The sequence below is a fragment of the Condylura cristata genome, unplaced genomic scaffold (assembly GCF_000260355.1).
Source record: "Condylura cristata isolate star-nosed mole 26May11 unplaced genomic scaffold, ConCri1.0 scaffold00022, whole genome shotgun sequence".
In the NCBI taxonomy this organism is placed as follows: domain Eukaryota; kingdom Metazoa; phylum Chordata; class Mammalia; order Eulipotyphla; family Talpidae; genus Condylura; species Condylura cristata.
In genome coordinates this window covers 9,981,447-10,007,634 of record NW_004567123.1, presented here as the reverse complement: position 1 = coordinate 10,007,634, position 26,188 = coordinate 9,981,447, and the positions used below count along the sequence as shown (strand labels likewise).

General features: G+C 39.3%; 1 protein-coding gene across 1 annotated transcript in view; it reads left to right on the top strand.

Moving 5' to 3' along the window:
• SPTLC3 (serine palmitoyltransferase, long chain base subunit 3) overlaps positions 1-25,946 on the top strand; it is a 122,815-nt gene extending 96,869 nt beyond the window's left edge. The window contains exons 10-12 of the mRNA XM_004687163.2: positions 16,559-16,694; positions 19,538-19,667; positions 23,525-25,946. Coding sequence (XP_004687220.1) covers positions 16,559-16,694; positions 19,538-19,667; positions 23,525-23,638 — 380 coding nt within the window. The 3' untranslated portion in view covers positions 23,639-25,946. The remainder of the gene's footprint in view (positions 1-16,558; positions 16,695-19,537; positions 19,668-23,524) is intronic.
• Positions 25,947-26,188: the final 242 nt, after the last annotated feature.

The window sequence follows — 26,188 nt, the reverse complement described above, 5'->3', positions numbered from 1 at the left end:
TTAAATCCTTATGCTATATCAACCGTATACACTCAGTTATATCAAGTATATCATCTGTTTCTCCTCAATGCCTGTGACCACTTTGATAAAAGCAATAGCAAGGAACATTATGCCCTCCCAAAGTGCATGTTCTTCACAATGGACTCGCCCTTAAATCTGTACTTTGATATAATTTTTTTAACTACATCAAGTCATTAAGAATGTCTGGTCTCAACATTGATTATATTATTTGATTCGATAGTAGACCTCTGGCAGAGACACTGTTGGGATGAACAAGGAATGTCAGTGCATCTTTAATAGGTGGAGCAATTTGGTGAGAAAGAATATTCCTAAGGGCCAACACAGCTAAGTTGACGTTGTGATAAATCAAGTTTAATAAATTACAAAATATTTTATACTCATAACTTGGAAAAAAATGCTTTTCCCTACAGTCATGTAGGGTCTGCCTGAAATGTTCATTATAATTATACTCTCTTATTAGCTACTATTTTCTTCTAATAAGGGTTTCAATTTGATGACAGTTGTTGAAATGATCTTGGCACTTTTCTAAAGGAAGAAGGTCCACTGGCCTGATGAATCTACTTATGGTTGGACAGGTTCTTGTTGTAGTCTCCACATCAGGAAAAAATAGTAACCATGAATCTTATCAAGCACTTACTAATTTCTTTCCTCCTTGTTGATATGCAGTTTTTAGATCTGCAGTCCTGTTTACTTAAAGAACTTATATTTTAGAATTTTGTGTGACCTCAGTTAGTTAAAAAACTTAACCTGAGACAAGAAGAGATTAAGAACATTTCTAGTTATAATTAATGAGCCTGTACTTGAATTTGGCCTACTCCGTTGGTTAACTCATTCCTTATTTCACCAGTATGGCTCTAGAGAAAATAGTAAACATGATTTAATCGACCCTTTCCCTGAAGAAAAACTAATTGTAAAAATAAGATGAAATAATGAATTGTGTTCTAAAAATAAAAGACAAGATTCTCAAAAGCCTAGGAATTTGACAGGGTAAAATGACAATGGGGTACTTTATCTTTTTAATTTAATATGTTTCCTAAATGTAAAGTGCATGGATTATTGCTACTGGAAACAACCATTCCCCCCAAAAGAAGATACAAATAGTCACAATATTACCAGTCTCCTTCTTTCATCATGTTAGATGAAGTCTTAGCTGTTATCCAGGTAATTCCCTCAATCGCTACCAAAAAAACAAATAACAAACAAACAAAAAACACTCTAGTTTTTTTCTGTAGAAAAAAACTGAACAAGCCTATAAAATGGGAGAATTGATGAACTTTAGGGAGAAGAGCAGTAGGAGAAGCATAGTAAATCTGGACCTACAAGTGTGAGCTAAGCACCCCCAGCCATAGTGTTAGGACAAGGAATTCTTCCTCAAGCTGTTTCCTTTGTCCTTTGGAAAGTCAAAACTGGATGGCTTGAGCTTGAGGAGGAAGTATTAAATAGACACACTCCCCAACAGAGGGCCTCCTCACACTAAATCTTTCTGAGGTTGTATTTCTTGCCTGGCGTGGGAAGCAGTGGAGCATTCCATCTGTGGAACTGTTACCTCAGTCTAGGGTTCTGCTCTCACATCACATGCTGCCTCTGGCAGGGTCGTGGAGGAAGGCTGTCAACTAATGAGATTGCTCTTCATTTTTCCTTTGCGTGTCAGCCTGTATGAGGAAGTCTCCCCCTGAATTGAGAAGACGCTGCTTTTAAATCCACAGTTGGTTGTATTGTGGTGTCAGTATTTTATAGTGATGTTATCTGTTCTAAAATTAAAATTCTGTTCCTATCTTGCAAAATTCCTACTTGTATTTATTGAGGACACCCAAGGGGTGAAAGATGACTGTGGTTTCCATGGGGAAAAGGGATAAGCAATGGGAAATGAGGTACTTATTTTGTTAGTTGAAGATGTTCAAATCATAGTAAAAGCACAAATAAATCAAAAACTACTCCTGATAAAATTTGTCTTTGCTCCACACAAAGAGAACTCACTACCAAAAAAAGAGAGAGAGAAGAAAGAACACTCAGCTTATCAGATTTCCCAAGAAGCTTGCTACCTTCTCTTATTTTTGATCCCTAGATTACCTCACAGACCTTCCTTTCTCCTGACCACAGATATGAGTGTCCTTGTGTTTTCTCCAGCTCGTGTCTTAGAACGTGCTCTGCAGCCAAGTTGTGGTCTAGATGAAATCTGGACGTAGAACAGCTTGAAATGGTGCTAGAGCTGCCTTTCTAGCTCCTGAGGGCCCTTCCTTAATCCATGTTTCTAAAATGTCAACCCCTTCCTGGGTTACTCTGCACCTTTTTCAAAGCACTTATCACCTAGAATTATGCACTTGTTCGTTTGGTTTACGTTTGTCTCCCCTAGGAAAATATAAGTGGCGTGAGGACTGAGACAGTGCCGCCAGTCCATAGGAGTAAATGTTAGCTGAAGGAATAACTCAGTTCTCTCAAGCTGTATTCTGCCGACTCTTCACCAGGCATCTGCCCCTCCCTTACATATGCTTATGGTATTTCTTTATCTGTTGACAACCCCTATACAGATGCTTTATGTCTCCAGTGCTTTATGTCCAAATATCTAGACTCTGCCTCTGTGGTTATAGTCAGAAAATAATCCTTCCTTCCTCCAACTCATGTGAATTTTTTGGTTTTGTTAGTCACACACCCTAAAAGCCAATCCTTGAAATAAACAGTAATTAACTAACTAATTGTGCTTTGCACATCAAATATGTAAATGAATGAATATTGAATGACTGGATTTGGGAATTAGTACATTTCCTGGACAAGGCTTAGAACTAATGACCATTTATAAACTATTACTTTATTATTTCTATGAATTTACCTATGTAATAGTTTGGCTCAAATACTGGAGTTGTAATCACTTCCTTGGTGGGTACATGTGTGTTTCAAAATCTAGAGTTCCTTTCTATTCTTTGATAAATGAATGGTTTTGCATTACATATACTAAGGACTTGTCTAGACAACATCTAATATAGAGGTGAGTAAGCTGAGTAATTCATGCCAATATCCAAATAGCAAAAGTAAAAATTTAGTTTTTCCTTTAATTATCCAGGCAGTTAGCTGAATCCCTCACTTAAGTTTTCCTAGGGAGACAACATCCAAAGCTCAAAAGTGCATTTGACTTTTTATACACAGTAATCAGCAAGGACTGGCCACCAGCTAATCCCCTTTGTCCAAGTCGAAGTATATTTCTAAAATAAAGGAGGGTAAGCTTTCAAGCATCCACAGTGACATTTTCCACTGAGTATCCTGGAGGGAACTTCTCCCTGCTCTTACCCCATCTTAATGATGATTTGCATGTAGGATATTTTTCAATCAAAAATTTCATGTTTTCCTGGCATTAATTGACAATTAGTAATGAAAGGTTGACAGTCTAAAACTCCCTTTACACTAAAAAGCCAATGAAAATTAGAAGGTCATTAAGATTTTAAATCCTTGAAATATTTTTCATGGTATTCTTTTTTGGAAAGTCAGTATTAGCTAAGGTGAATTAATTGTTTTAATAGACATATGTCCATGTATCATTAGCTTAATACAATAAAAAGTTTTTTTTGTTTTTTTTTTTTTTGCTCATATTAAGCCCAGAATGACTATAACTGTTAGACAGGTAGTTCTCTACCAGGAACCCAGCCTCCTTCCATCTTGTGGCTCCTCTAGGTTTAGTTTTAACATAAGGCTTCCAAGGTTGCCACTGGAGAAGTAAAGAGAATGGAAGATGAAGAGTGAGATGCTTTCATCAGGCAGACTTGGAGAGGCACATTTAATTTAATGTACATGGTCTTGCCTAACCTAAAAATGACCTACATTAACTGTCTACCTAGGAGAGGGAAAGGGGTCCTTCACTGAAAAGCTAGCCAGTCTTTGTCATAGTTCTTGAATCCAAAACATTCTTTCCTCTTCTTGAATCCAGAATATTCTTTGACCTCAGACTTTCTGATGGATGTGTATTATAAAGAAATTAAATATTTTAGACAGTTATTGATTTAGTAAATAAACTCCTGACCTGGGAAGGAGTAAAAGCAACTAAGAATAAAAGGAAAACAACGTCAAAGGACAGGAGATGAATTGATTTTCCTTTTATAGGGATTCTCTGGACTTCTAATCTGATTTTAACTACAATCACTTCTGTTCCTTTTTCAAAGAACCTGGTCCCAGACCAGAGCAGGAATTAAGAGTATTATCATTATCATGTTACTAGATTCCTCAATGCTATGCACTTTCTGAAAGACAGAAAAGTGATCCTGGACATAATACTTCCCAGAAGAAATTAAAATGACATGTTTTGAAACTGAAATAACTCTGCAAGTCAGACCAGAACAAAGGGAATGTATATTTTGGAAATAGTACACACACTCAGAAATTTTGTGGAAGGAGGGATGGAATGATACATAAAATTATATATGGAATCATTATCAGAACATAAATTGAAATTTAAAACTTGCAATTTAAAAACATGGCCATTTACACTAGTTATCTGAATTATTTTGAATCATCCCCTTATCTCTCATTCAATCATTCTTTGGTCCTTCTGGGACTAGGGGCAAAACAAAAGCTAAATGACATGAAGAAGGATCAAACCTCTGATGTTCATCACGTCAGCACCCATCTATCTCTTGACTAGTCAAGCTAAGCAGACACATGAGAAGACTGAATTCTGAGCCCAGGAAGAGAAATAAAGGTAGAGAACTCATATCAAGATTGACTTCATTTGAAAATATGAACCCAGGCAATATAATTTTACATGTTTCACACCACAAACTGTGTGTACTGGACACTACTATGTTCATGTGGACAAGTTCATGTAAGGAAATTTATTTTGTACCATATCTGGGACTTTAAAAAAATTAAAGGCTTACAATTCGTTTTTAATTCACATACTAGCAGGAGTTAACTAAATGGCAAGATCTTTCTCTAATGTTTCAATACATCGTATAGGAACCTCCATCATTTTTCTTTTTATCCTCTGGAGAGAAAAACTGAAAGGGAAAAAGTAAAGCCTAAGATACTGTGCGTTCACACTGAAAAATACAAGCATGTTTCATTTTGAAATTATTTTATATGGATTATTTCATCCACCCTGATCATTTGTGAAATGTTTTTCTTGAGATTGGCAGGTGAGGTATTGACCCTGCATCTCACCCAACATGGACTTGGAGAAAGTGGCCCCAGTGCCTTCCAGGTGTGACCTTGGACCTTTGCTCTGGTCCTTGGAAAAGGGCACACATATTTTTACACTTGAGTTTGATAGGTCTGAAAAAAAGGGAGTGACTAGCTGTGAAGATTTAGGGTTCGAGAGGTGGAAAGAAAGGAGTACATTGGATGACATCAATTAGCTCTTGAGTGGAATTTTCTCACTTTCCTACTGTTTATATTTGACATGAGATACGTTCACCAACTTCTCTCATAAGATGTTGCTGCTCTTTTGTGCAAGCTGTTTGGGGGTTGCAGATTACACTTATCCATCTCTATCACCAAGCTTATCCTGTGGTGATTCTTGCTGAAATGTGCTCTTCACTCAGAGTTAAAGAGAGGAAGTGACTGAAAATCAGAAAGGATTGTGATTGGGACAGTGTGACTATGATAATTAGATACAGGGTTCTGTAAGAACATCTCATGTTTCTCAGCATCTACCTCAGCAACCAGTTCAGTGAATACAAAATTGACTTTCTACAATTTCTTTTCTCCTTTCAAACCCAGAAACCAACATATTGTTAACTCAAATCCCTCTGAAGTCCCTCAATGAATGCAAAAGGAATCTATAGAAAAATTCCACCAAAATGCATCATTCTGAGAGAGCTGGCATTTGAAGACCCTTGGCATTGTTGAGGGACAAGCGAGCTGCTGCTTCCTAAATATATTTGCCACTTGGTTACCGGCTAGAGAAAGGCAGAAAAAGAGACAGAGGGCACGGAGAGCTGCGTTTTCTAAATGGTTTCAGGCCACTGGCATTTCAGCAATAGCTAACACAAAGCAGATGGCGATGCTACGCTCCGCTGGCTTTCAACTGAGAGGCTGCTCAGCCCATGATTAATCACCTGTGCTGGGGGGTAAAAAAGTCCTACCTGGTTTTTTTGTGTGTGTGGGCCCAAAGTTAGGATTAGAAAGTGAGGTGACAGCCTTGCCTCTCTGCTTTGTAGCCACGTGTGTGTGTGGAGGACAAGTCACATTTCTCCACCAATCGCAGCCAGCCAACAACCCAAACAACAGCTAGAAGGGGGAGCTCGCCTGGTTCTGCAGAAACAGCTCAAAAAATATTCCACAACCTCTGTCTTTTCATGTACTACTTCACCTTAAGAGTTGGCCAAGGGCAGGATTTTATGGCAGTTTAGTCAATTCTACATTTTCTCTGAGGTTCTGTAAAATTTCCCCTGCAAGAGAGAAAAAGAAAGACTTGTCTTTTGGATGGTATTGGGGCAAAGGAAAACATGGCCACATCCTTCCACCTACCTACACATAAGATCCTTTTACACCTACAGAAGCTTCCTCTTCACTGTGTTTCTTTGGTGTGGGTGAACTCAGATGTGGGGTGTGAGGGCTGTGATAACACAGACCAAATTCCACCTTGGCTTCATACAACTGGAGAAGGAAAAAAAGATGATTCCAGCTGTAGCATCTCCAAGAGTAGAGAGGCACGCCCTCACACATTGATCTTTGTTTTCCCCTCATGGGGCTGTGTAGAGATAAACAACAAAAAACTCAACTGCAGCAAGGGTCAGGGAGAAGTTTGTCTAGAGAAGTTTGTGGAGAAACCAGCTACCCCACCGGCCACAGCTGGGGAGGATTAAGCAGGTGGATTTTGCCTGCAGAAGCCCAGCATGTGATCTGGACTTAAGAGAGAATGTATTTATTTTCTATTCCTGCATAACAAATTACCATAAACTTAGCAACTTAAAACAACACCCATTTGTTATCTTCTTGGGTCAGAAGCCTGGGCCCAGTTTGTTCTCTGCTCACTCACCAGGCTGAAATTAGGTGTGAACAGCGGCCTTATTCTCTGCAACTCAAACGCATATGTATGTACAGAATCCAGTTCTTTGGGGTTTCAGGACTGAGGTCCCTGTTTCCTTCTTGATGGTCAGCTAGGGCCTCTCTCAGTTCCTAGAGACAGCTTGAATTCCTTATCACAATAGGGACTGTTTTTCCATCAGACCCACCTCTCTTACCCAGAAGAACCCAGGCTTTTCCTAATGATTAAGTCTTGCGTATTAGTAAATATTGCTAAATTGATTTTACCTTTGTAAAATAGGAGAACGTTACGTAATCAGATTTTCAGTGATTTGAACATTGAGAATAAAAATTATTCTGACAAACAATCTGGTAGATAAGAAGATACTGGAAGACAGGTCCTGGGCACTCGAATAATAAGAAGACATGGGAATGCCAGATTGGCTTTAGAGACCAGAGGTTACTCATCATATCTCACAGTGCCAGCATTAGAAAACAAATCTAAAAATTTAGTTTGGGCTCATAAGAATAGTTTTCAGTAATTTTGAACCATAAAATTCTTTTTTAGATGAAATGTATATGGAAGTCCATTTTACAATATTTATGTAGTTTTTAATTTATATTGTGTGTCAGGAGATCTTCTATTTATTTTTGAACCTCCTTAAACCATGGAATGGGCATTGTTGCCACTATCATTATCAGTGTCAGTTTTCCCAGTTTACAGGCACAGAAACTGTGTTACAAAAAATTGAGGTACCTTGACCAAAATGGCAAAACTGATTTTGAACCCAGAAAATTTGACTCACAGTCCTTAGCACTTGTATCTTGACGCAGTTACTTAAGTGGGGTCAGGGAAGGCCTCTGATCTTCTAGCACTGAGTCTCTCCATAAGTTTTCCCTACACCCCTTCCCTCAGGCTTCTTTAAAGCACCTTCCTCAGCAAACACTTAGAGAACTAGGATTCATTAAATATGAATCATGTGAGCCTCTGCCACTTTCATTTGCAATATTCCTTAAATTCCTTTCAGGGGACCCCACCAGTCCAGTGCCTGTCCTTTGCCTTCCCTTTATCTTTTTGCCAAATATCAAAACGGTTGCTGGCACCCTTCTTCTCACCCATATCAGACTTTTGCCACCACTCTGAGGGTGTCTTGCCACCCTCAGTTTTTCCTTCACCCTCTATATTATGAGCTTCCTCTTTATAAACCCCCTCAAGGCTGCCACTGCTCACAATGCTACCATGGCTCCCTATTAACCCCCAACAATTCCCAGCTCTTACACTGGCGACTCTCAATGGCTTGATTCCTTGATTGTAACCCAAGTGTCCCAGGCAAGAGTTGCCCTACTCATGATGCCCACCCCCCCCCAAACTGACATGCACAAGTTGTTAACTCGTCACTGTAAATCTTTGCTCCAAACACCAAACACATTCCTTCTACTGGAGACCCACTTGTCTCGCTTCTCTTACAAATGCATGATTTTTTTCTAGTTTATGAGGGCATTGAAAAATACTACCTGGATTCATTTTATAACCCTCCACTGAACACAACCATCTGCACAGAACAGATATTAAATAGCAGACGATAAATTAGGTCTCATCCCCAATGTCCTGGAAAATAGATGGATGAGCTATCCCTATGATCCCCGTTTAATACAGCAGTAAGTTAAAGTTCCAAGATGTTGAGTAATTGGTTCATCTTCATTACCAACAACAACAAAAACAGATGGAATTTGACTTATATATCTACTGACTGAACACAATTTTCCTTTGAGATTACATTGTTCTCTGGCATCTTTTCTTAAGATCAGTCTTATTATCTTTATAGAATTAACGACTACAATACAGCTTATGCTTGCAGTGGCCATTCTTAACTGCAAGTGCACAATGCAGTTACCCAGACATTATTTGTAAAATATCAATATCCACACCAGTCCCTATGGGATCAGACTTCTCCAGAGGGGACCATCCTGTGCATGTTCTAGGGGAAAAGAGACTCTCACAATTCTCTTTTGTGTCCCATGGTCAAAAACACTGATTTTACAAAGTTCACAGAAGACCGGTAGTATTCCACATTTCCTCATTGAATGTATAAAATTCCATAGGCAGTGACATGCTAAGATATTGCTCTCTATTTAAAAGCAGAACATCACCTAACTTTACCATTCACTCTAAGCATTCATGAAGCACTACTCTGGGGAAAGACTCCTAACTTTGTCTCTATCTGCTTTATGGCTCTATTTGCAATTGAATTTTTCTTGATAGCTGCTCAGACTGCTAGAAGATCATCTTTTGCCAACAACCTAGAATTTTTTCTTCTAGTCATCTCAGCAGATGACTTAGCTCCTAAACATAGGGAGTGCTTTTCATTTGTGAAATGTATGAGTCTATGGAAAATGGAATTCTCACCTCATCAAGAATGAGTTCACCAGCTTTCCAAGGAGCAGACTTTGATAGACTAATAAGCACAGCCAGTTTCCAGGTCAGTTGGGTAAAAACATTAGTGCTTTTCCAGCCTCGGTTTCCTCATCTGTGATGGGACCCTCAAAACAATTCCTGCTCATAGTAGGTATATATACAATGTTGATTCTCTCCCTTGAAACCCTTGAAAGTGTATTGAGCAGTGCTGGGGGCAGATAGACACAGTCAGGGGTAACTTCCAGGATCCCTTAAAATCAGTCCATGCAAACATCCATCCAGTCTTGGCATCCAATCTGCCTGGCCCTGCCTGGTCCTAAGTTTCACAGGACACAACTGCACAGCCTGGTGAGTCCTCACAAACATGTGTATGTGTCTATAAACATGCCGTAACCTTGGAATCTGGACATCAAAAGGCAGAGCTTCAGTGACTGATAAAAGTGTGTGTTCCTCTCAGCAAACCACTCCAAACACTGTTTTCCCCATCCCACTGGGAAGCTTGTCACTGCTAATGTGATTCTTATGATTCTTGCCGCTCTGTAGCCTCTTGATCTTTACTGAGATCTCTCTGCCCCTGAGTGTGTCGGAAACAAAATGTCCTGTCTGGTGTCCAGAGCTTAAAATAACAGATGCTGGGTTCCTGCTGCCACATTGAAACTTTACTCCCAAGGTCTCCCCACACATAGCCCCCCACCCAATAGCCCCATCCCCATGCAAGGGGGAGAACCCAAGGATGAACAGGCGCACATTGAACAGGGAAGATGCAGGAAGATTAAATATCAATAGATCACTGAAAGCATTCTTTAATACCAGTTTGATTTTTCCCTGGGTTAATTTTTCAGGAAGATTGACTGCTAAAATTGTGAGAGATGTTTATGGAAAGATTCTTCCCATCTTTAAAGGAAAGGACCACATTTCCAAGCAGTGTTCTGAGGAGCGTGTTTGAGGTTGTACTGTCTATGTGCCAATGTGTTAAATGATTCAAGGAGGAAGAGCAGTGTGCATTTTTGTATGTGCATTTTAAGATTGGGAAATAATAAAATAATCAGACCCAGTGGCATGTGGGCATATTCTTGTTTCCTCTGTTAGAAAATGTGCTTTTAAAGTCTACAGAAAATAGAGAATGGCACTGGTATTGGCTCATGAGCTTGTCAAATTCAGCTTTTTCACTTAGTCTTACAGGGGAAATGTCTTTCTCTTTTTCTTGCATTCCCATTTTTCAACAAGGAAGACATTTCCCTTCTTTAGCTTTTGACAGGTTATTCTGGGAATCTCCACTATTCTTAATTTCTTCTAGTCCTCTGGAGAATGAGTTGTCCCAAGCATATTTTTGGAAACACCACAGACGATTGTTTTTATTAGGGGACTGAAAAGCTTTGTAGTGGGATGCTTTGTGTTTTATTTGTTTTCCTTCCCCTGCCCCAGCTGTTTTTGTTTTAACAGCGTTGGAGAGAAGGTTAAAGTATTTGTGGCCTCTGTTAACCTCGCCCATCTCTCAAATTGACAGAATTAGAAATCTGAATGGATGGAAGGGTAACATACAGATCATCTGCCCTGATGGCTTCTTCCATGATTTAATTTACCCTCATCAGAGTGGTGAGGTTGACAGTGGGGTTGGTCTCAAGTTAAGTGAGCATTTTAGAGCAGATAGCTATCAGAACAAGTGACCCCCACAAAATATCCTATCTGAGCACCCAAACACTCAGTAGCTGCTGGTTGTACTCATGCAAAATCAGAGGCTATAATATTTTCCACGTTCAACCAAGGGATATGACTCAACCAGACACTATCAAGGCAGCTAACACAGCTCTGCCTGGCTTTGAGGGTGAACTGGTAATGGTGGTTACTTCTAAACCTTCTGAGTCCTTCAAATAAATATGTGCCTGTTATCATTCTAAGATCCTGATTTAGTTGGTTTGTGGTGTAATCTTAGCATTGGATTTTTTTCAAACTCTCCAGATGATTCTGAGGTTACTTTAAGGCTGTTGAGAACTACTGCCCTATGGATAAAGGATAATTATCCTTTTAAGACCTGTTGCATGCTAGGCAGAATACTAAGCACTTTGTTGTACTAACTCATTTATTTCCCCAAGTTTTCCTGTGAGATAGACTTATTTCTAACAGGTAAAACTAAGATCTTGAGGTGATAAGGTGTCCAGGTAGTTTGAGCCCTAGTTCATTTAACAGCAAAACCTATTCCTTTTCTACTCAACAGCAAAATAATCACATAAACTCTACAAAACTATACATAAGAATTCAGCTCATTTACTTATTTAGTTGAACAGGGACCTTTCCTGTCTTCTATGTAATGTGTGGAAGAAGGATCAGAAATTGTTTAAAAGGACTTTGTTGCAGAGAACATGGCCGTCTCCTTGCATCCCAGCATGGGCTCCCTTTATGAAAGGACAAGTGCTAAAACCTTCTTTTACAAAGTGCTCTTCAAGCAAAGATCTCACAGCACACCATAATTAATAAAATCACCCACATCCTGTCTAGATGAGTAGCATTTTATATGTACAAATTCCTCTCTGCCCCCAGGCCCTCCAAGAGTAGGAGAATGTTTCCAATTTGAAAGAGTGAGCAATAAATTGAAAGGAGCTGTATCTTGAGGCCACTCAAAAGACCTCAAAGGCATCTATAGTGACTTATATGAGAAAACATAATCACCACAGAAGTGTGTCATAATGGTTTGTCAGCCACATTGTGCCCAATGGTTCAAACATAGGAAAGACAGGACAAGAATAAAACATTCAGTTCTTAAGAGTCAGTTCCCCCTGGGATTCATGTTTGGAACTGCTTGGTCAACTCGCCAAAGGTCTAGAAGCAGTAAAGTGATGACATTAGCTGATGATCCAGTTACTTGGGTTAATCAGGCAGAGGAGACAGACGGGGTCAATTAAGTAGCTGGGCAACCCAGTGATAGATGAGTCATTATGGGCAAGTGCAAAGATAAGACCATTGGGAAAAGCAATTTAAGTCATTCATGTACTTCCAGGCCAGCAAATCCTTCTAGTCTTTGAGGGGGATCATTTAGGAATCATCAGGCCCAGCCTGATGAAGTCATCTATTCATTGTACAACTAATGATCAACAAAAGAGCCAAACAGGCAGGGCATATGGAATACATTTTGGTGGCTGGGATGCATGTCTGTGCCTTCATTTCAATCACCTTTAAAGTCTTACGTCCACCCCTCTTTTCCTTCTCTTGTCCACAACCTCCCCCTAATCCTTCTGTTCTCAACTCCTTAACATTTGTATGAAATCTTTTCTGAAAGGCAAATAATGTCCTTCTTAATTTCTAGTAATAGTCCTCAAATATATTGCTCTCTATATAGCCATAGATTTCCAGGATAATCTTTAGTAATATCACAAAGCAGCTCCTTATTTAAGCACAAAGGAAGCTTAAAATGGTTCTACTTTGAATCCCTTATATATGTATTTATATTGCAAACAAGGAATTTGGAGGAAGAGGGCCTATCTAACCAACCAAGATCCCCAGGGTAAAGGTTTTCAGTGATAGTCATTTTGGTAAACAATAAAAACTAGCTCATCTCCTGATTTATCTTCTCCTTGACCAGTTTTTCCTATTGTCTCTTTTTAAAGTTCATTCTCTGTTGTTCAACCTTTAAATGTTGGCTTCTTCCCTTGTATACTTTTGATCTCATCTTGACCCATACTCAGTGACATCTTGCCTGGCTCACAAATATCCTGTTCTACAAACCAGCAGAACAACACACCTGTTTCCTGTGACTGGAGTGCTCTTCTCTCATTCTTTCCCTGGCTAACACTTGTGAACACCTCTTTTTGATGGGTGACAAAAGCATCTACTGACCAGTGACCTCCTCTGTCTCATAGATTCTAAAAGTACTATTTTATCTTTAAGTCCCTCAATTTCTAGTCTTACTAGCAATTTTTGGTTCTTCAAATTTTTCACTTTCACATTCTACTAATGAAAAGATCTTATTGGTTTATTTCATATGTCTGACCTCTTTGGAAAAGTTCTCACAGTCAACCACATGGCTCCTGATCAAAACCAAAACAGACTTCCCTTTAGACATTCACACTGTGGTCAGCCTGGTGTAACTGAGATAGCAACTGTCCTGAGAATGTATTATAAGCTGGGTGTTTTCTCCATCGCAACCAGTTTGTTGAGAATCTGACAATGCTGGGGGAAAAATCTTTCTTTAGAAATTAGGGTTGGGTGAATAGCAGCAATAGAAAACAAGAGGGAAAGTTGACATACTCATCATTCTCCTTGTTGGTGGGTATCCTATTCAACTAGATCTCTATTCTGTGGCGTTTACAGTGACATATGAAAAGTGTCGCAAAAGTCAAGCTGATTTGGGTCTGATCAAAGAAAGTTCGCAAAGGAAGATCTGACTTATTTTAGGAATGATAGAATCCAGTGAAAAATATTAGGCATTGAAAAAAGTCTGACCTTTGGAGATGTCTGTGCTTCTGACTCACTCTTCTCAGAAGTAGCCTTTGAGGTAACCACACCCGCAGTGAGTGGAGTTCACGAGTCCTCACCTGTGGTAGGCCCCCAACTCTAGGTAGGCCTAATGCTCTACCAAACCCCCTACCATGAGGCTGTCAAAAGTTTGTTCAAGCCTTCAACTTTCAATGTCTCTACTGGAAAGCTTGGTATAATTATGATTCTAGTAGTAGAGATAAGATTTACTGATCTTGGGAAGAAGCCTTCCATTATTTGAAAAGACTCCATTCATTCTGCCACTGAATAGAGCACCATAATGTAGGAATTAACAGCAGTGTCTACAACTCAATTACATAGATTCAAATTCTGCCTTTACTATTACCAGCTATGTGAACTTGATACCTGTCTCCTCCTCATACACAACATGATTTTACAGCATCTACCTCAAAACAGTTTTTGTGAGGAATAAGTAAATTATTAAATGACAAGTATAATCATGTTGACACTACATCTGTGTCAGTTACAATGAATATTTTTTTAAAGATTTATTTATTATGCATACAGAACTGGAGTACAAGCCAGAGGTGCAGAGAAGGTGAGTGGATTCACAGAGACAGAGCAGGAGCTGAACAGGTTGGCTAAGAAGTACACTGCTAAGGGGAGCAGCAGGCGGGTGAAGAGAGGTCTGCTGTGCCATGTTGATCATCTCCGTGGCCGGCGATCAAAAACTCATGCTGAAGTGGCTTTAGCTTCTTAATGCTGTGCTTCAACCTGCTGCACCTTTTAAGGGTAACTTCATCCAATTAGTAGCCACTAGTCTATCACTCAGTGTACATTTGGTTGGGCATTGTAGAAGTTCAGCTCAAAGTCAATTAAATAAGAAAAATGAATATACTGGTTCACACAACAAAAACAGTTCAAATGTTGGACTTGCTGAGGTTTCAGTAATGCTTTTGGGATTCTAGCTGCCTTGTGCCTTGTTTTCTTTGGAGTCAACATTCTTCTCAAGCAGGTTTCCTGTCTATCATGGCAGAAAGTAGCTAAAAATGACCATTCTTATACTTCTTCCTAGTAGATTGGAAAGATTCTGACAGGCCACATTGTACTCCATCATGAACCAATAATTAAGAGTGGAGTAGTCCAACTGGCCAGGCTGGGGTTCCATGCTACCTTGTACCAAAGAGGAAAGGTAGGGCCAAGTCTGCCTGGAGAAATGATAATGATGCTGATCAGGGAGTACACATTGCTCAGCCCTTTGTCGAGACAAAAAGAGGAATTCTGAAGTGATATTTTCAAGATGGAACCAGAGGACTGTTCACTGAAATGTTTACCTGTTTATCCATCTGGAGAGCTACAAACACCAAGGGATCATGTTCAAAATATTGAATAACTGGATAAAACAAGAGTTCTGATCAGTTTGAATAGCCCCGTGGCCAGTTGGAATAAAAAGGAATTGTAGCAGCAAAATCCTGAGAGTGGTAACCATGCATCAAAGGTAAACACAGAACTGGGGTCTAATGTGTGTGCGCATCCCTCTGAGACACACACATAAGATAGAAGATAAGCTTTTGAGCTGAAGCACCAATAATCTTGATAAGGACACAGGCACCTTGCTTTACCTTCTTGGGGCCAAATTATTTTTTCTGGCTAAAGAAAGCAAAGGTACTCATCCTTCTTTTCTTGTATTATTCTACAATCACCAAATGCCTCACAAAACAATCCTGGTCCCAGGATTTGTATCCTCAAATTCAGGATGAATATAGTGTTGTTTGATTAGAGAATCTGATGAAGTGCAACTTAATGGGCTAACTCAGTTTGACATAAAACCCTGTAGCAACAAATAGTTGTGGGATGTGGGGGTGTGTTTGTGTCTGGGTGTGTATGTGTACTTTCTTGTCACATTCCCTTCTGCGTTAACATTTTAAAAGCAGCCTTCCCCGGTTGCCCAGCAGGTTAAAGCACAGCACTGCAAGCTGGCCATCTTCCTTGGGAGTTCGATTCTTTGTCCCTACTCTAGAGCTAATCCACATGGCACAGCAGTGCTCTCCTGTCTTGTCTGCTGCTCCCCACTCTGTCTCTGGTGAATCATCTCTGGCCTATACCCCAGTTCTGTATGCATAAATAAAATAAATCTTAAGGCCCTCCCTGGTGGCACAGTGGGTTAAAGCACAGCACTAAGAAGCTAAAGCCACTTTAGCATGAGTTCGATCCCCTCCCTGGAGGTGACCCACATGGCACAGCAGCCTGCTGCTCCCCTCAGCAGTGTACTTCATCAGTCGGCCTGTTCTGCTCCCCACTCTATCTCTGGGAAATCCTCTCACTGCCCCTGCACCTCTGTCCTGTACCCCAGTTCTGTATACATACATAAATCTTAAAAAAAAAAAAAAAGAAATTTTAAAAGCACTTAGCATAGGATCCATGTATAATAGTTACCTAGTTATGACAGTTCATCTCCTTCCTTCTTACTTCTTCCTTCTTCCTTCCTCCACACCCAGCAGCCTTCAGAAGCTGGCAGTAACTGACAGCGCTAGCCCTTGAATCTAGCCTTCGGGGCCCAGGAGAGACCCTAAGCATCACTGCCCACACCTGCTCACCTGGAAATATTTTCTCACTCCACTTAACCCCCTTTCAGCTACTAGTACAGACCAGCAGACTCAGAAATGCTTGCCAAATCGATATGAACTTTATTTCCTTCTTCCTGGTAGGAAATGATGGATTTCATGACTGTCTTTTCAGGATTGCAGAGAGTACGGCAACTTGCAAAAAACACAAGATACTTTAGACAGAGACTAAGTGAAATGGGATTCATTATCTACGGCAATGAGGAATCACCCGTTGTCCCCCTGCTCCTTTACATGCCTGCCAAAGTAGCGTGAGTACCCAAAAGATGCTCAATTATCATGCCTATGCCCCAAGGCCATTTGCTAAAGATGGTGCTTCTGCCACTAACAGGGCATTTCAGCATAGGCATGGGATGGACTGCTGAATTCAAGGCCACATGACACAGCCCAACAACAAGACCTTCTCACCAGCTTTATGGGAAGGAAACCAGAGGCTAAGTGCTTAGCCTAGCTTACAATTGAGGACTCTGAATCCACCCAAACAGAGTTGCACACTAAAAGTCACCATGATTGTAGATAGTAGAATCCAGAATTCAAATCCTGTTTTACTTGCCTTCCAGATGAAGTTCTGTTCAATGACAGACAGCCTGTAGTTCACAGCAAAGATGTATGTTTCATCAAAGCAACGTGGAGCATAAGTCTCACTATCTTTAATGTCATCTTTGGTGGCTGAAAGGCAACAATTACTACAATGAACAAAAAACCTAATTGTATTACTTAAGGAAATGTAGAATAATTTAGTTACAAAAGTAATGTTGATTGTTGGCAACAGTTGCTGATCAGAGCTTTCCCAGCTGCTTAGACCGGTTTCCTCCTCTGATACTTCATCAATGGAAAGGTTATATGTAGAGAGGCTTGGGAAATACGGAGTTAATTATAAAAACCTGTATATGAACACTTATTTCATTTGCTCTTTTAAAAAGTTTTCATTTTATTAAATACATTCTCTATTATTATATTGCCCCTTATTTCATTTGTGCAAAGTCCTATTGCAAGTCTACTCCTCCACAATGGTCTGTGGCGTTCAGCATAATGTGATGCCACCCTTCAAATAATGAAGAATGAAAAATAAATACATAATCAAGAACGTATCATATTTCCTATTTAGTACATTTTGCACATAGAAGATGGTGTTACACAAGAGGCAGTGATGCAGCATGAAGCACATATTATCATTATTTAGTAATAATAGTATATTAATACTGTCATATTCTTATATTTAACAATGATGTTATATTAATATTATCTAAAATTCTTATATTTAACAATAATGACATCATCATCATTATTACTTCCATGATTTAGTTTCTCTCTGCCTACACTGACCTAATTTGTTCTGAGGACGACAAACCCAGAGACTCATTGTACATCATGGGTGAGACAATCATATACATTCAATTGAGGAGCCTAGGGTAGTAGTGAAAGTCTTAAATTTGAAAGCACTTTAGGAAGACCTCAGTTTAGCCTAAGAATCAACAATCATCGTTTGCTGTCCATTCTTTGACAAAACGCTCTTCCTCTGGTACAAAGAGAAGCCTGCAGACAGTGAAAATAGTCTTTGGGGAGTCATGAAAACTGGCCTGAGATCATGGGTCAGGTGGTTTGTGCTCTAGCAATAAAAGCACTTGTTTCTCAGACAATTATGAGCTCTCATCCTGTGTAGCGCCGTGGGCAGCCTTCCATAGGGTGATCAAGACAGAGAAAGAACAGCCTCTGTTCTCAAGCTCTCTCAGTTAAAAAGCTTCCTCTCCTTGTCAGCTTCGTAGTCCAAATCAAAGAGCAAATCTCGCCTTGCCCAAGCCAGGGATCCAGAGAGCCTTTGCAGTGTGTATGAGTTGTGTTCTCTCTCACTGCGTTTGAAGCAATATGTTCTGCATGAGGCTACCAAAAGGGAGACAGCATCGAAGTTCTACATCTGAAACTTCTATTATGTTATAAACCACGTTACCTCAATAAAAATTTATTAAAAAAAAAAAAAGTCAGACAGCTAAAGGGCGAGAGGAATGAATGAACAGCAGGCTTACTCTCCACGTCTGGTTCAAGAATTCTTCCTGAGTTATGACTGGAAGGTTTCTGTGGTGCTGCTAGCTCCCAGCCTAAAATAATACACCAGCAACCACTTAATGCTAAGACCAGATCTGAGGCATTTACCTCACTGTGAGCAGAGCTCTCATCCTGCTCTCATTCAGTAATTAAGGTTTAAGATTCACTGGGGGTACAGGCTTTTATCCCTGACACTGACTATTGACGGGAGAAATGTACAGACTTTGAAAGTTTGATATTCCGGAGTTGTTGTTGAGACGGGCTCTGGGAAAGAAAGAACGCCTAGACATGATTAAGGGGAGGGGGTTGTTGCTTTAAAAGGTTTTGCGCTGCATCAAAGCACTTTGTGCTTACAAAACTGATACCCCACCAGCGGCATCTACTGGCCAGTCACACTGTGTGTGCATATTTCTCTGCCCATCTGACCTCCTGCCTGGCCCCCCTTTAACTCTGCGAGTGAATTAAACACATCCCTGAATGGACTGGATGTGTTCACACATTAAAAATTGAGGAGAGTCTTGCTATCTCTAGTTTGATGGAAAGTAAAATCTTTGGAATGGGATGTGGCTTGGGGTTGGGCTCCTACAGACTTTTGGAATCTGGTCCTAAAATTATAGTCAATAATAATAAGCTGCATGAAATTTCCACACATTATGATGATGTTGTTTGTAAAACACAGTTGTTTTTAACCTATGTTCTTTCTTTAGGTAACCATTGTGTTAGCTGTTAGGTTTCGATTCCTAGGAAACCTGTGGACAAAGAACTTTATATCAATGAAAACTTATTAAACCAGGGTAAATTGGCACTATCTGCTCAAATTGAGCATTTGTCATTTTTAATGTGTGCCAGGTCCCATAGCATACTTACTCCATTATGGGTGCCATCATGTGACTGACTCCCCATTTCCCTGACAATTAAGAATTTATTTGACAGAGGTTTAATGTCTTTAATCATCGTCTACATATAATTACAAGGAAGTAAATGATACGTATTTCTTGTTTTGTAGCATAATTTGCTCATCTCTCAGTTAACCTTTTTTCCCCTCCTTTAGGGCTTTTGCGAGGCATCTATTAGACAGAAAAATTGGGGTGGTGGTTGTTGGATTTCCGGCTACTCCTCTCGCAGAAGCTCGGGCTCGGTTTTGTGTTTCAGCAGCACATACCCGGGAGATGTTAGACACGGTGAGTATACCACAGGCCAACAGAGCCCTGTTACTGGGACTTCAGATTCTGAGCAGGTTTATTTATTGAGCTTGTGAGTTTGGGCTTCCCTGGGTTATTCTTCAGCATGTAGTTCAGGAATGTAGTTGGGGTAAACTGCATTAACAAAACCCACTTTTTAAAAAAGTGTAAACTGCAACACAATTGTGAAAAAATAGTGGCTTTTGGGTCAAAGTGGATTGAACTCAAGGTGATCGTGTTAAATGAAATAAGTCAGAGTGAAAGATATCAGAGGGTTTTACTCATCTGTTGAATATAAATAACAAAAAAAAAATACATGAGCAAATGTAGCAGGAATAAATCTTCAACTTAGTGAAAGAATTTAATGGTTACCAGAAGGAACAGGTGGGAGGGAGGAGTGGGGGAGGAAGGCGGAGGGGTTATTGGCATGGGTGGTTTGGTAGAAGGTGAGTGGAACATGTGTGCATATGGAGGAGCAAAAATGTAACCCCAGAATTAAATGAAAAAGTACAAGTATATGCCAACAATACCCATCAGTATGATCAATTCTGTAGTTAGAAAAGAAAATCAATTTAGTGAATATTTGGGTTAAGTCAGCATTTTGGTTTTGTAGACAAGACTGAATGAATAGCTAGCTAATACGCTATTGACTTGTTCTTCAATGCAAAAGGCAACCTCACACACTATGTTAGCATTAACTGCCTATATCCTAACATTTTTTCATAGTCACCAAATCCATCATAATAAAATATGACCCAACTAAGCAACATGTTGAAAAACCAATAATAAAGACAGATCTATCATATCAACCAGACCTACATGAGGTGTAAATGATTTTAAAACAACATTTCAAAAATATATATTTCATTGCCCCTTAAGTTCAGTCTTTATGTGAATGAATAAGATTAAGAACGAAGGCATCTCAATCAGCTGGGGATTAATGGGACTCTTATACAGTCAGTGCTGTTTAGCAAGCCCTATTAGATATTACTTGAAACAGAACCGTGGGGCAAAAAGTCTAAAAAGAGGTACTAATAAACAAGCAATTTATTAAATGAATAAATTCATATAAGAATAAATCATATAAGAAAAAATAGACAAGTATACAAGTATAGTGGTGGAAATGAGTTACTCTATATGAGTTAATTTATTTTATGCTAATAAGCTATTATACATAAAGGTAGAAATTCATTACGTGTGTGTATGTACCTCTTCCTACCTGGGAGACGTGGACAAGCCCCTATTTTCTCATTTTAAAAGTATGATATAACATCTATTTCACCAGACAATTGTGAAGATTTTTTAAAATGAGGTCTATCAGCATTTGACATGGTGCCTCTTATATAAAGCTACTCAATATTAGTTGTTATTACTAATAATGTATATAAAACACTTAATATAGTGCTTGGTGTACTGTACACTCGTTAGCAGCAACCACTATTATTGTTCCCACTTTTACACAGAAGACAAAGTAGAAAATGACCCTTTGAGCCCCTGAAACTGAACATTACCACTCACAGAACACAAACATTAAACGAGTCCAGTCAGTGACTATGTTTAAGACAAAATGCAGATGGCACAAAACAAAACAGGGCAAACACAAAACAGGACAAACACAAAACAGCTAAAATTCCCTCTTCTAACATAAGTGATAGATGCTCTTTCACCAACGACAGTTCTCGTCTTGCCAAAAAACTCCTGCCTTTCCAAAAGAATTCCACCTAGATCCAGTCACTACTTCCAGAAAACATGCAACCCAAACCTGGTCTCTGCTTCCTAATAATCATCTTGGGTACAAATTCCCCAACTTCTGTTGCTAAGATGTACATGGTTTTTCAGTAGTGTTTACTCCCAGGCTGCAGCAACTGAATAGATCTAGTTTTGAGGTATACCGCTTTGAGATATAATGACATATAATAAATGAACTCATGAGGTATACAGGAATGTCCTGGATAGTCCTTAATATGTGGGTTTCAGCATACATCCATTAATATATTATGTGCAAGGGGGTTCCTATGAGCTGGCTATTTAAGGGCAACTGTGACCTATTTGCTATCCATAAATCACAGCAGAACATTCTGGAGTATAGCCCATATCACGAGGCAGGCCCAGAGACGCGTAGGTCGCTGTTGACCTGATTACTTGACCATCTCCATGGTGGTCTCAGGATGCCTCTGCCTATGATAACACATACTCTGCTGATGCAACTATCTTTTGACACATGGTCACGATGCCCCCTTCCCTTATAAAACTTTGTCCCCCATTCCTGGGCCCTATTCCTCAGTCCATTGTCACATGGTCAGCTTTTACCAGCCTGTATGATGTCAATAAATGGCACAAGAACTTATGCTCACACATCAGAGTCTACCCCTGCAAATCTGCTCCATCACTGTTGTGTCCCTCCTAATGTTCCTGTCATCAAAGTGGCAACAAAGTTCCTGTCACAGCATGTATTACATAACAGACACAAAATAGAAGTTAAAAAAGTTGACGTTTACATGAATAGAAGTCTTGTGGTTTCCTCCCATATCCTCCATGAATCGTCTCACCTGTCCCTCAACTGTGCAGGCACTTGACTTTGGAACCTCTGAGCTAGTCCTTGCCCAACCCTCATCAAAGAGCAATATAATCTATCCTAGATCAGTGCCATTTAAAATATGTATTTCTGTGCTCTCTCTGGCTACATATACTAAGATTGGGCCCATCCAGGGATCTAATAGTATGACTTTTATGCAAGGATGTATGTAAATACCTGAATACCTAGCATTTTGTATTTTTATTTTGAAATAAAGAAGACATTTCAAAATGCCAAATATATCTGTACATACATACATACACACACATACATATAAGATAATTTGATATTTTGTTGGTAATCAATTTGCTATAATTTTTAATAGAAATGTAATCACCCATAATCCTGCCTCACATATAACTCCACTTAACATGTGAAAGCTATCTTACATGTCAGTTTTAAAGACTTTCCAAAGAGGAAAGTTCCTGAGCTTCCATAGTCATCCATTCTAGTATTAAAAACTCTCATTTTAACCTTTTTTGAAACAATATACCCTAATATTATCTCCCTCTTCATTTGACAGGTCAAGAAAAACAGGCCCAAAAAGGGTTTAAAAGACATTCCCAATACATTGGTTTAGTGATATCCTAGGAGGAAAAAATATAGTTTCAGTTTTTAATAATCTGAATGGTTTCATTTGTAAAATTGGGGCTACCTATGCTGTTTAAATTTAGGGGCTGCCTAAATTAGGAGAACTGAGACAAGTGAGTTCTTGGTCCTTTGTGGTTTTAAGATATATATTCTATGGAACAGGAGATAAGTATTTGAAAAGTAGGAGGGGGGAAATAAAACATGGGAAGATGGAATTAGCACTTAACATTCCCCACACCATACGATTTTGTACCTTTTTCCTTTTCTTCAAAATCAAAGAAGCTGGTGGTGTCTCCCTGGTTGCCTAGGGGTGAAGTCTCAGCAATATCACCATGATGGCCTGAGTTTGACCCCCAGCCAGGGAACTGACCCACATGGCACAGCAGACCTCACCTGTCTTGCCCGCTGCTCCCTCAGCAGTGTGTTTCAGTAAATCCACCTGTTCTGTTTCCCGTTCTGTCTCTGGTGAAACCTCTCCCTCAGCCCTCAGCCCCCTACCCCACTCCTCTTGCCTATATCCCAGTTCTTCTGTGTTAAAAAAAAAAAGAAAAGAAAAAGAAAGAAAAGAAAAGGTAAAAAATAGAAGCTGTTAAAACAAGATTGTGATTTCTATGTAAGGCTTGACATTAACCTGGCTACCAGAACCATTTAGGAATGTAAAGATAACTGATGGAAGTTAATCTCTTCACAGGTCTTGGAAGCCTTGGATGAAATGGGTGAGCTCCTGCAACTGAAATATTCCCGGCACAAGAAGTCAGCACGACCTGAACTTTATGATGAGACAAACTTTGAACTTGATGATTAAGTCTCCTGGTCCTGAAAGGAACCTAAAAACTTGGCCAGAAGACCTCCCTTCTTTCCGCAAAAGGAATATAAATGGATTTCTCCCCCTTTCTAAGGACAATTTTGGTTTGTGAACCAGCCGAATTGAACTGAGGGAGATATTGTTGTGTTTTTAAATATCACCAGCTTGGGACTGGAAGGACATAAATATGGCTCTAGATTTTAAGTTTCTCCTCTCCAAGTATCCTGTAAGAAATACACACACACACACACACACACTTTTTAGACTTTTTAATGGCAACGAGCCTGTGTTTTAACTGCTACTGTGCAGTCTCTTTGGTCCAGACCCTTTCAGTAGTTCCAACCAAGTGAGAGGGTTTTGATTTCTAATTCATTGTTTACTTATTTTATCTACAGATGTGTGCAAGGGTGGTGGGATGTAGCTGATCTTGTTCTATCTATGAAAGCGCCAGCTAGAACTCATCTTTATCATGGCTGGTTGCAAGCAGGAGGGTGAAAAAATGTTGCTTTTACCATTTGCCACATTTGGACTTTTTCCAAGGACAAGTGTCAAAGGCAGAGTTAATGTTTCCAGGGAAAGAGCAGACCTGGCCAGCAGCGACTAGAGACATCTTTGAAGGAAGTTTTTTTTTTCCTCTTGCAGGTCTCCTACAGTTTTACAGCTGAGCTATTGAAGCTTGGAAAATTTAAGACTTTGTTTCATAAGGAAGGGGACAGAAAGCAAACACAAGCCAGTTTTAGGCCTAGACTGAAACTGTTAAATTATAACTTGAACATTGATGGTGCCATATAGAATGAATGTTTAACATGCATAGACTTTATTCCTTACAGAATGAATTGTCATGTTCCTATTTAATTTTGAGTAACTGGTGATATTCAATTTCCTTTAGTGTTGACTCCCGAGACTACCCTTGAGGAATGGATTGGTTCAAAAATGACATTTTATTCAACTTTTTCAAAACTGACACCTCCATGGAAGCCTATAAGACACATACACTCCAATTTGGTGCAAAGTGGGTTTGCACACTATTGGGCAGCTAATGTAATTTGAGTTCTGTCTATCAGTCTCTGTCAGTGTGAGCACACTGTCTGCAAAAGTAGTCCTTTGTTAATTGGATTTAGTTGGGATGGAAAAAAGCCAATGGAAAACCTTATCTTTTACAAGTTCCCAGATGGTGCCCAGATTTGGAAATGAAGGAGCAGTGGTGACCTTTTAGCAAAGCTTCTGTAATAGTTTGAATGAATTATAGAACATTCCACGCCATCAAATAACACTATAAACAAATCACTTCAAGAGAGGCTTGACATGGTGTGACACAGATGGACCCAAGCTTTCATGCTGTGCACTGAGATCGAAACTCAACTCACAGCAGCAGTGTTGGGTGGAAAAACATGCCCTAATGTTCAAAGTTTATTAAAGAATAAAGGTGGATCAATGCGGAAGGTTTCCTAATGGGGAAATGGTAACTCCGCAGTAAGTGTATCAGTTTAAAAATCAAACACAATGATAGAATTCCTCGGGAAAAATTGTAAGGAGAACTATTCATGGAAGAAGAAAGGAAGTATATCCTGAAAATTCAGTTACCCCATCCAGTGAGTGATTTTTCTAATTAAATCCCAATTCTTAATGAACTGGTATGGCATTTTTTGTGTGTGCAAATAAAACAGATGTTGTATCAACGTGCAAAAGAAAGGAAGGGGCTTAGGTCTTTTTCTTATAAGTGTGCATGTAAGTGAAATTGTTCCTAGTCATTTGCCCAAAATGCATGAATATCTTCAGTTCTACAAAAGAAACAGGGTGCAAGGAGGGTAACAGAGTGTCTTGCAGTTCCTTAAGTTATAGCAAGCAATAAATTTTCCCCTTCTATGATGTCTATGATCGTCACACATACCTCTACACCTATCCATTGAGTTTTAAACCTTTTTAAGGGTGTCTTTGTGAGCATCAAATGCCTACAATATTATTTTGTTTCAGTTTAACTCATGATAGAAAACTAATTACTTTTCCACCCTGCATGGAAGGCAGGAGGGCGATTACTCCCTCTTCATCAAGATTCCATAGACTTGGCACAATTTCTTACATTTTTGAGTAAAAGATAAAAGAACTGTCTCTGTCAATATATGCTGAATATACACTTGTGAAAACGTCAATCCTAATGAAATGTTCCGTGAGCATGTTAGGAAGAACCCACGTCCGTTTGGACTGGAATATCAGAGTGTATGTCAGATAAAATGAGGCTGTTCAAGACAGTGATTGTGAATACTGAAAATTTGTAATATTCATAAGAAAAAGTTTACTGCTAGATTAATAAAACCATGATTTCAATTCAATAAGGATTATTGAATCTCAATAACTATGCCAGAACCAAAAATATAGCTTTGATTGGTACTGCTGGGAAAGAAAAATTTCTATCAGAATTATTGTTATATACTACAAGTGCCCCATTTACATATTTGCATACACACACACACACACACACACACACCTTCTTTTACAGAGCTAGAAGAATATAAAGGTAGATGAGAATCTGGCTGATGATTGAATAAATAC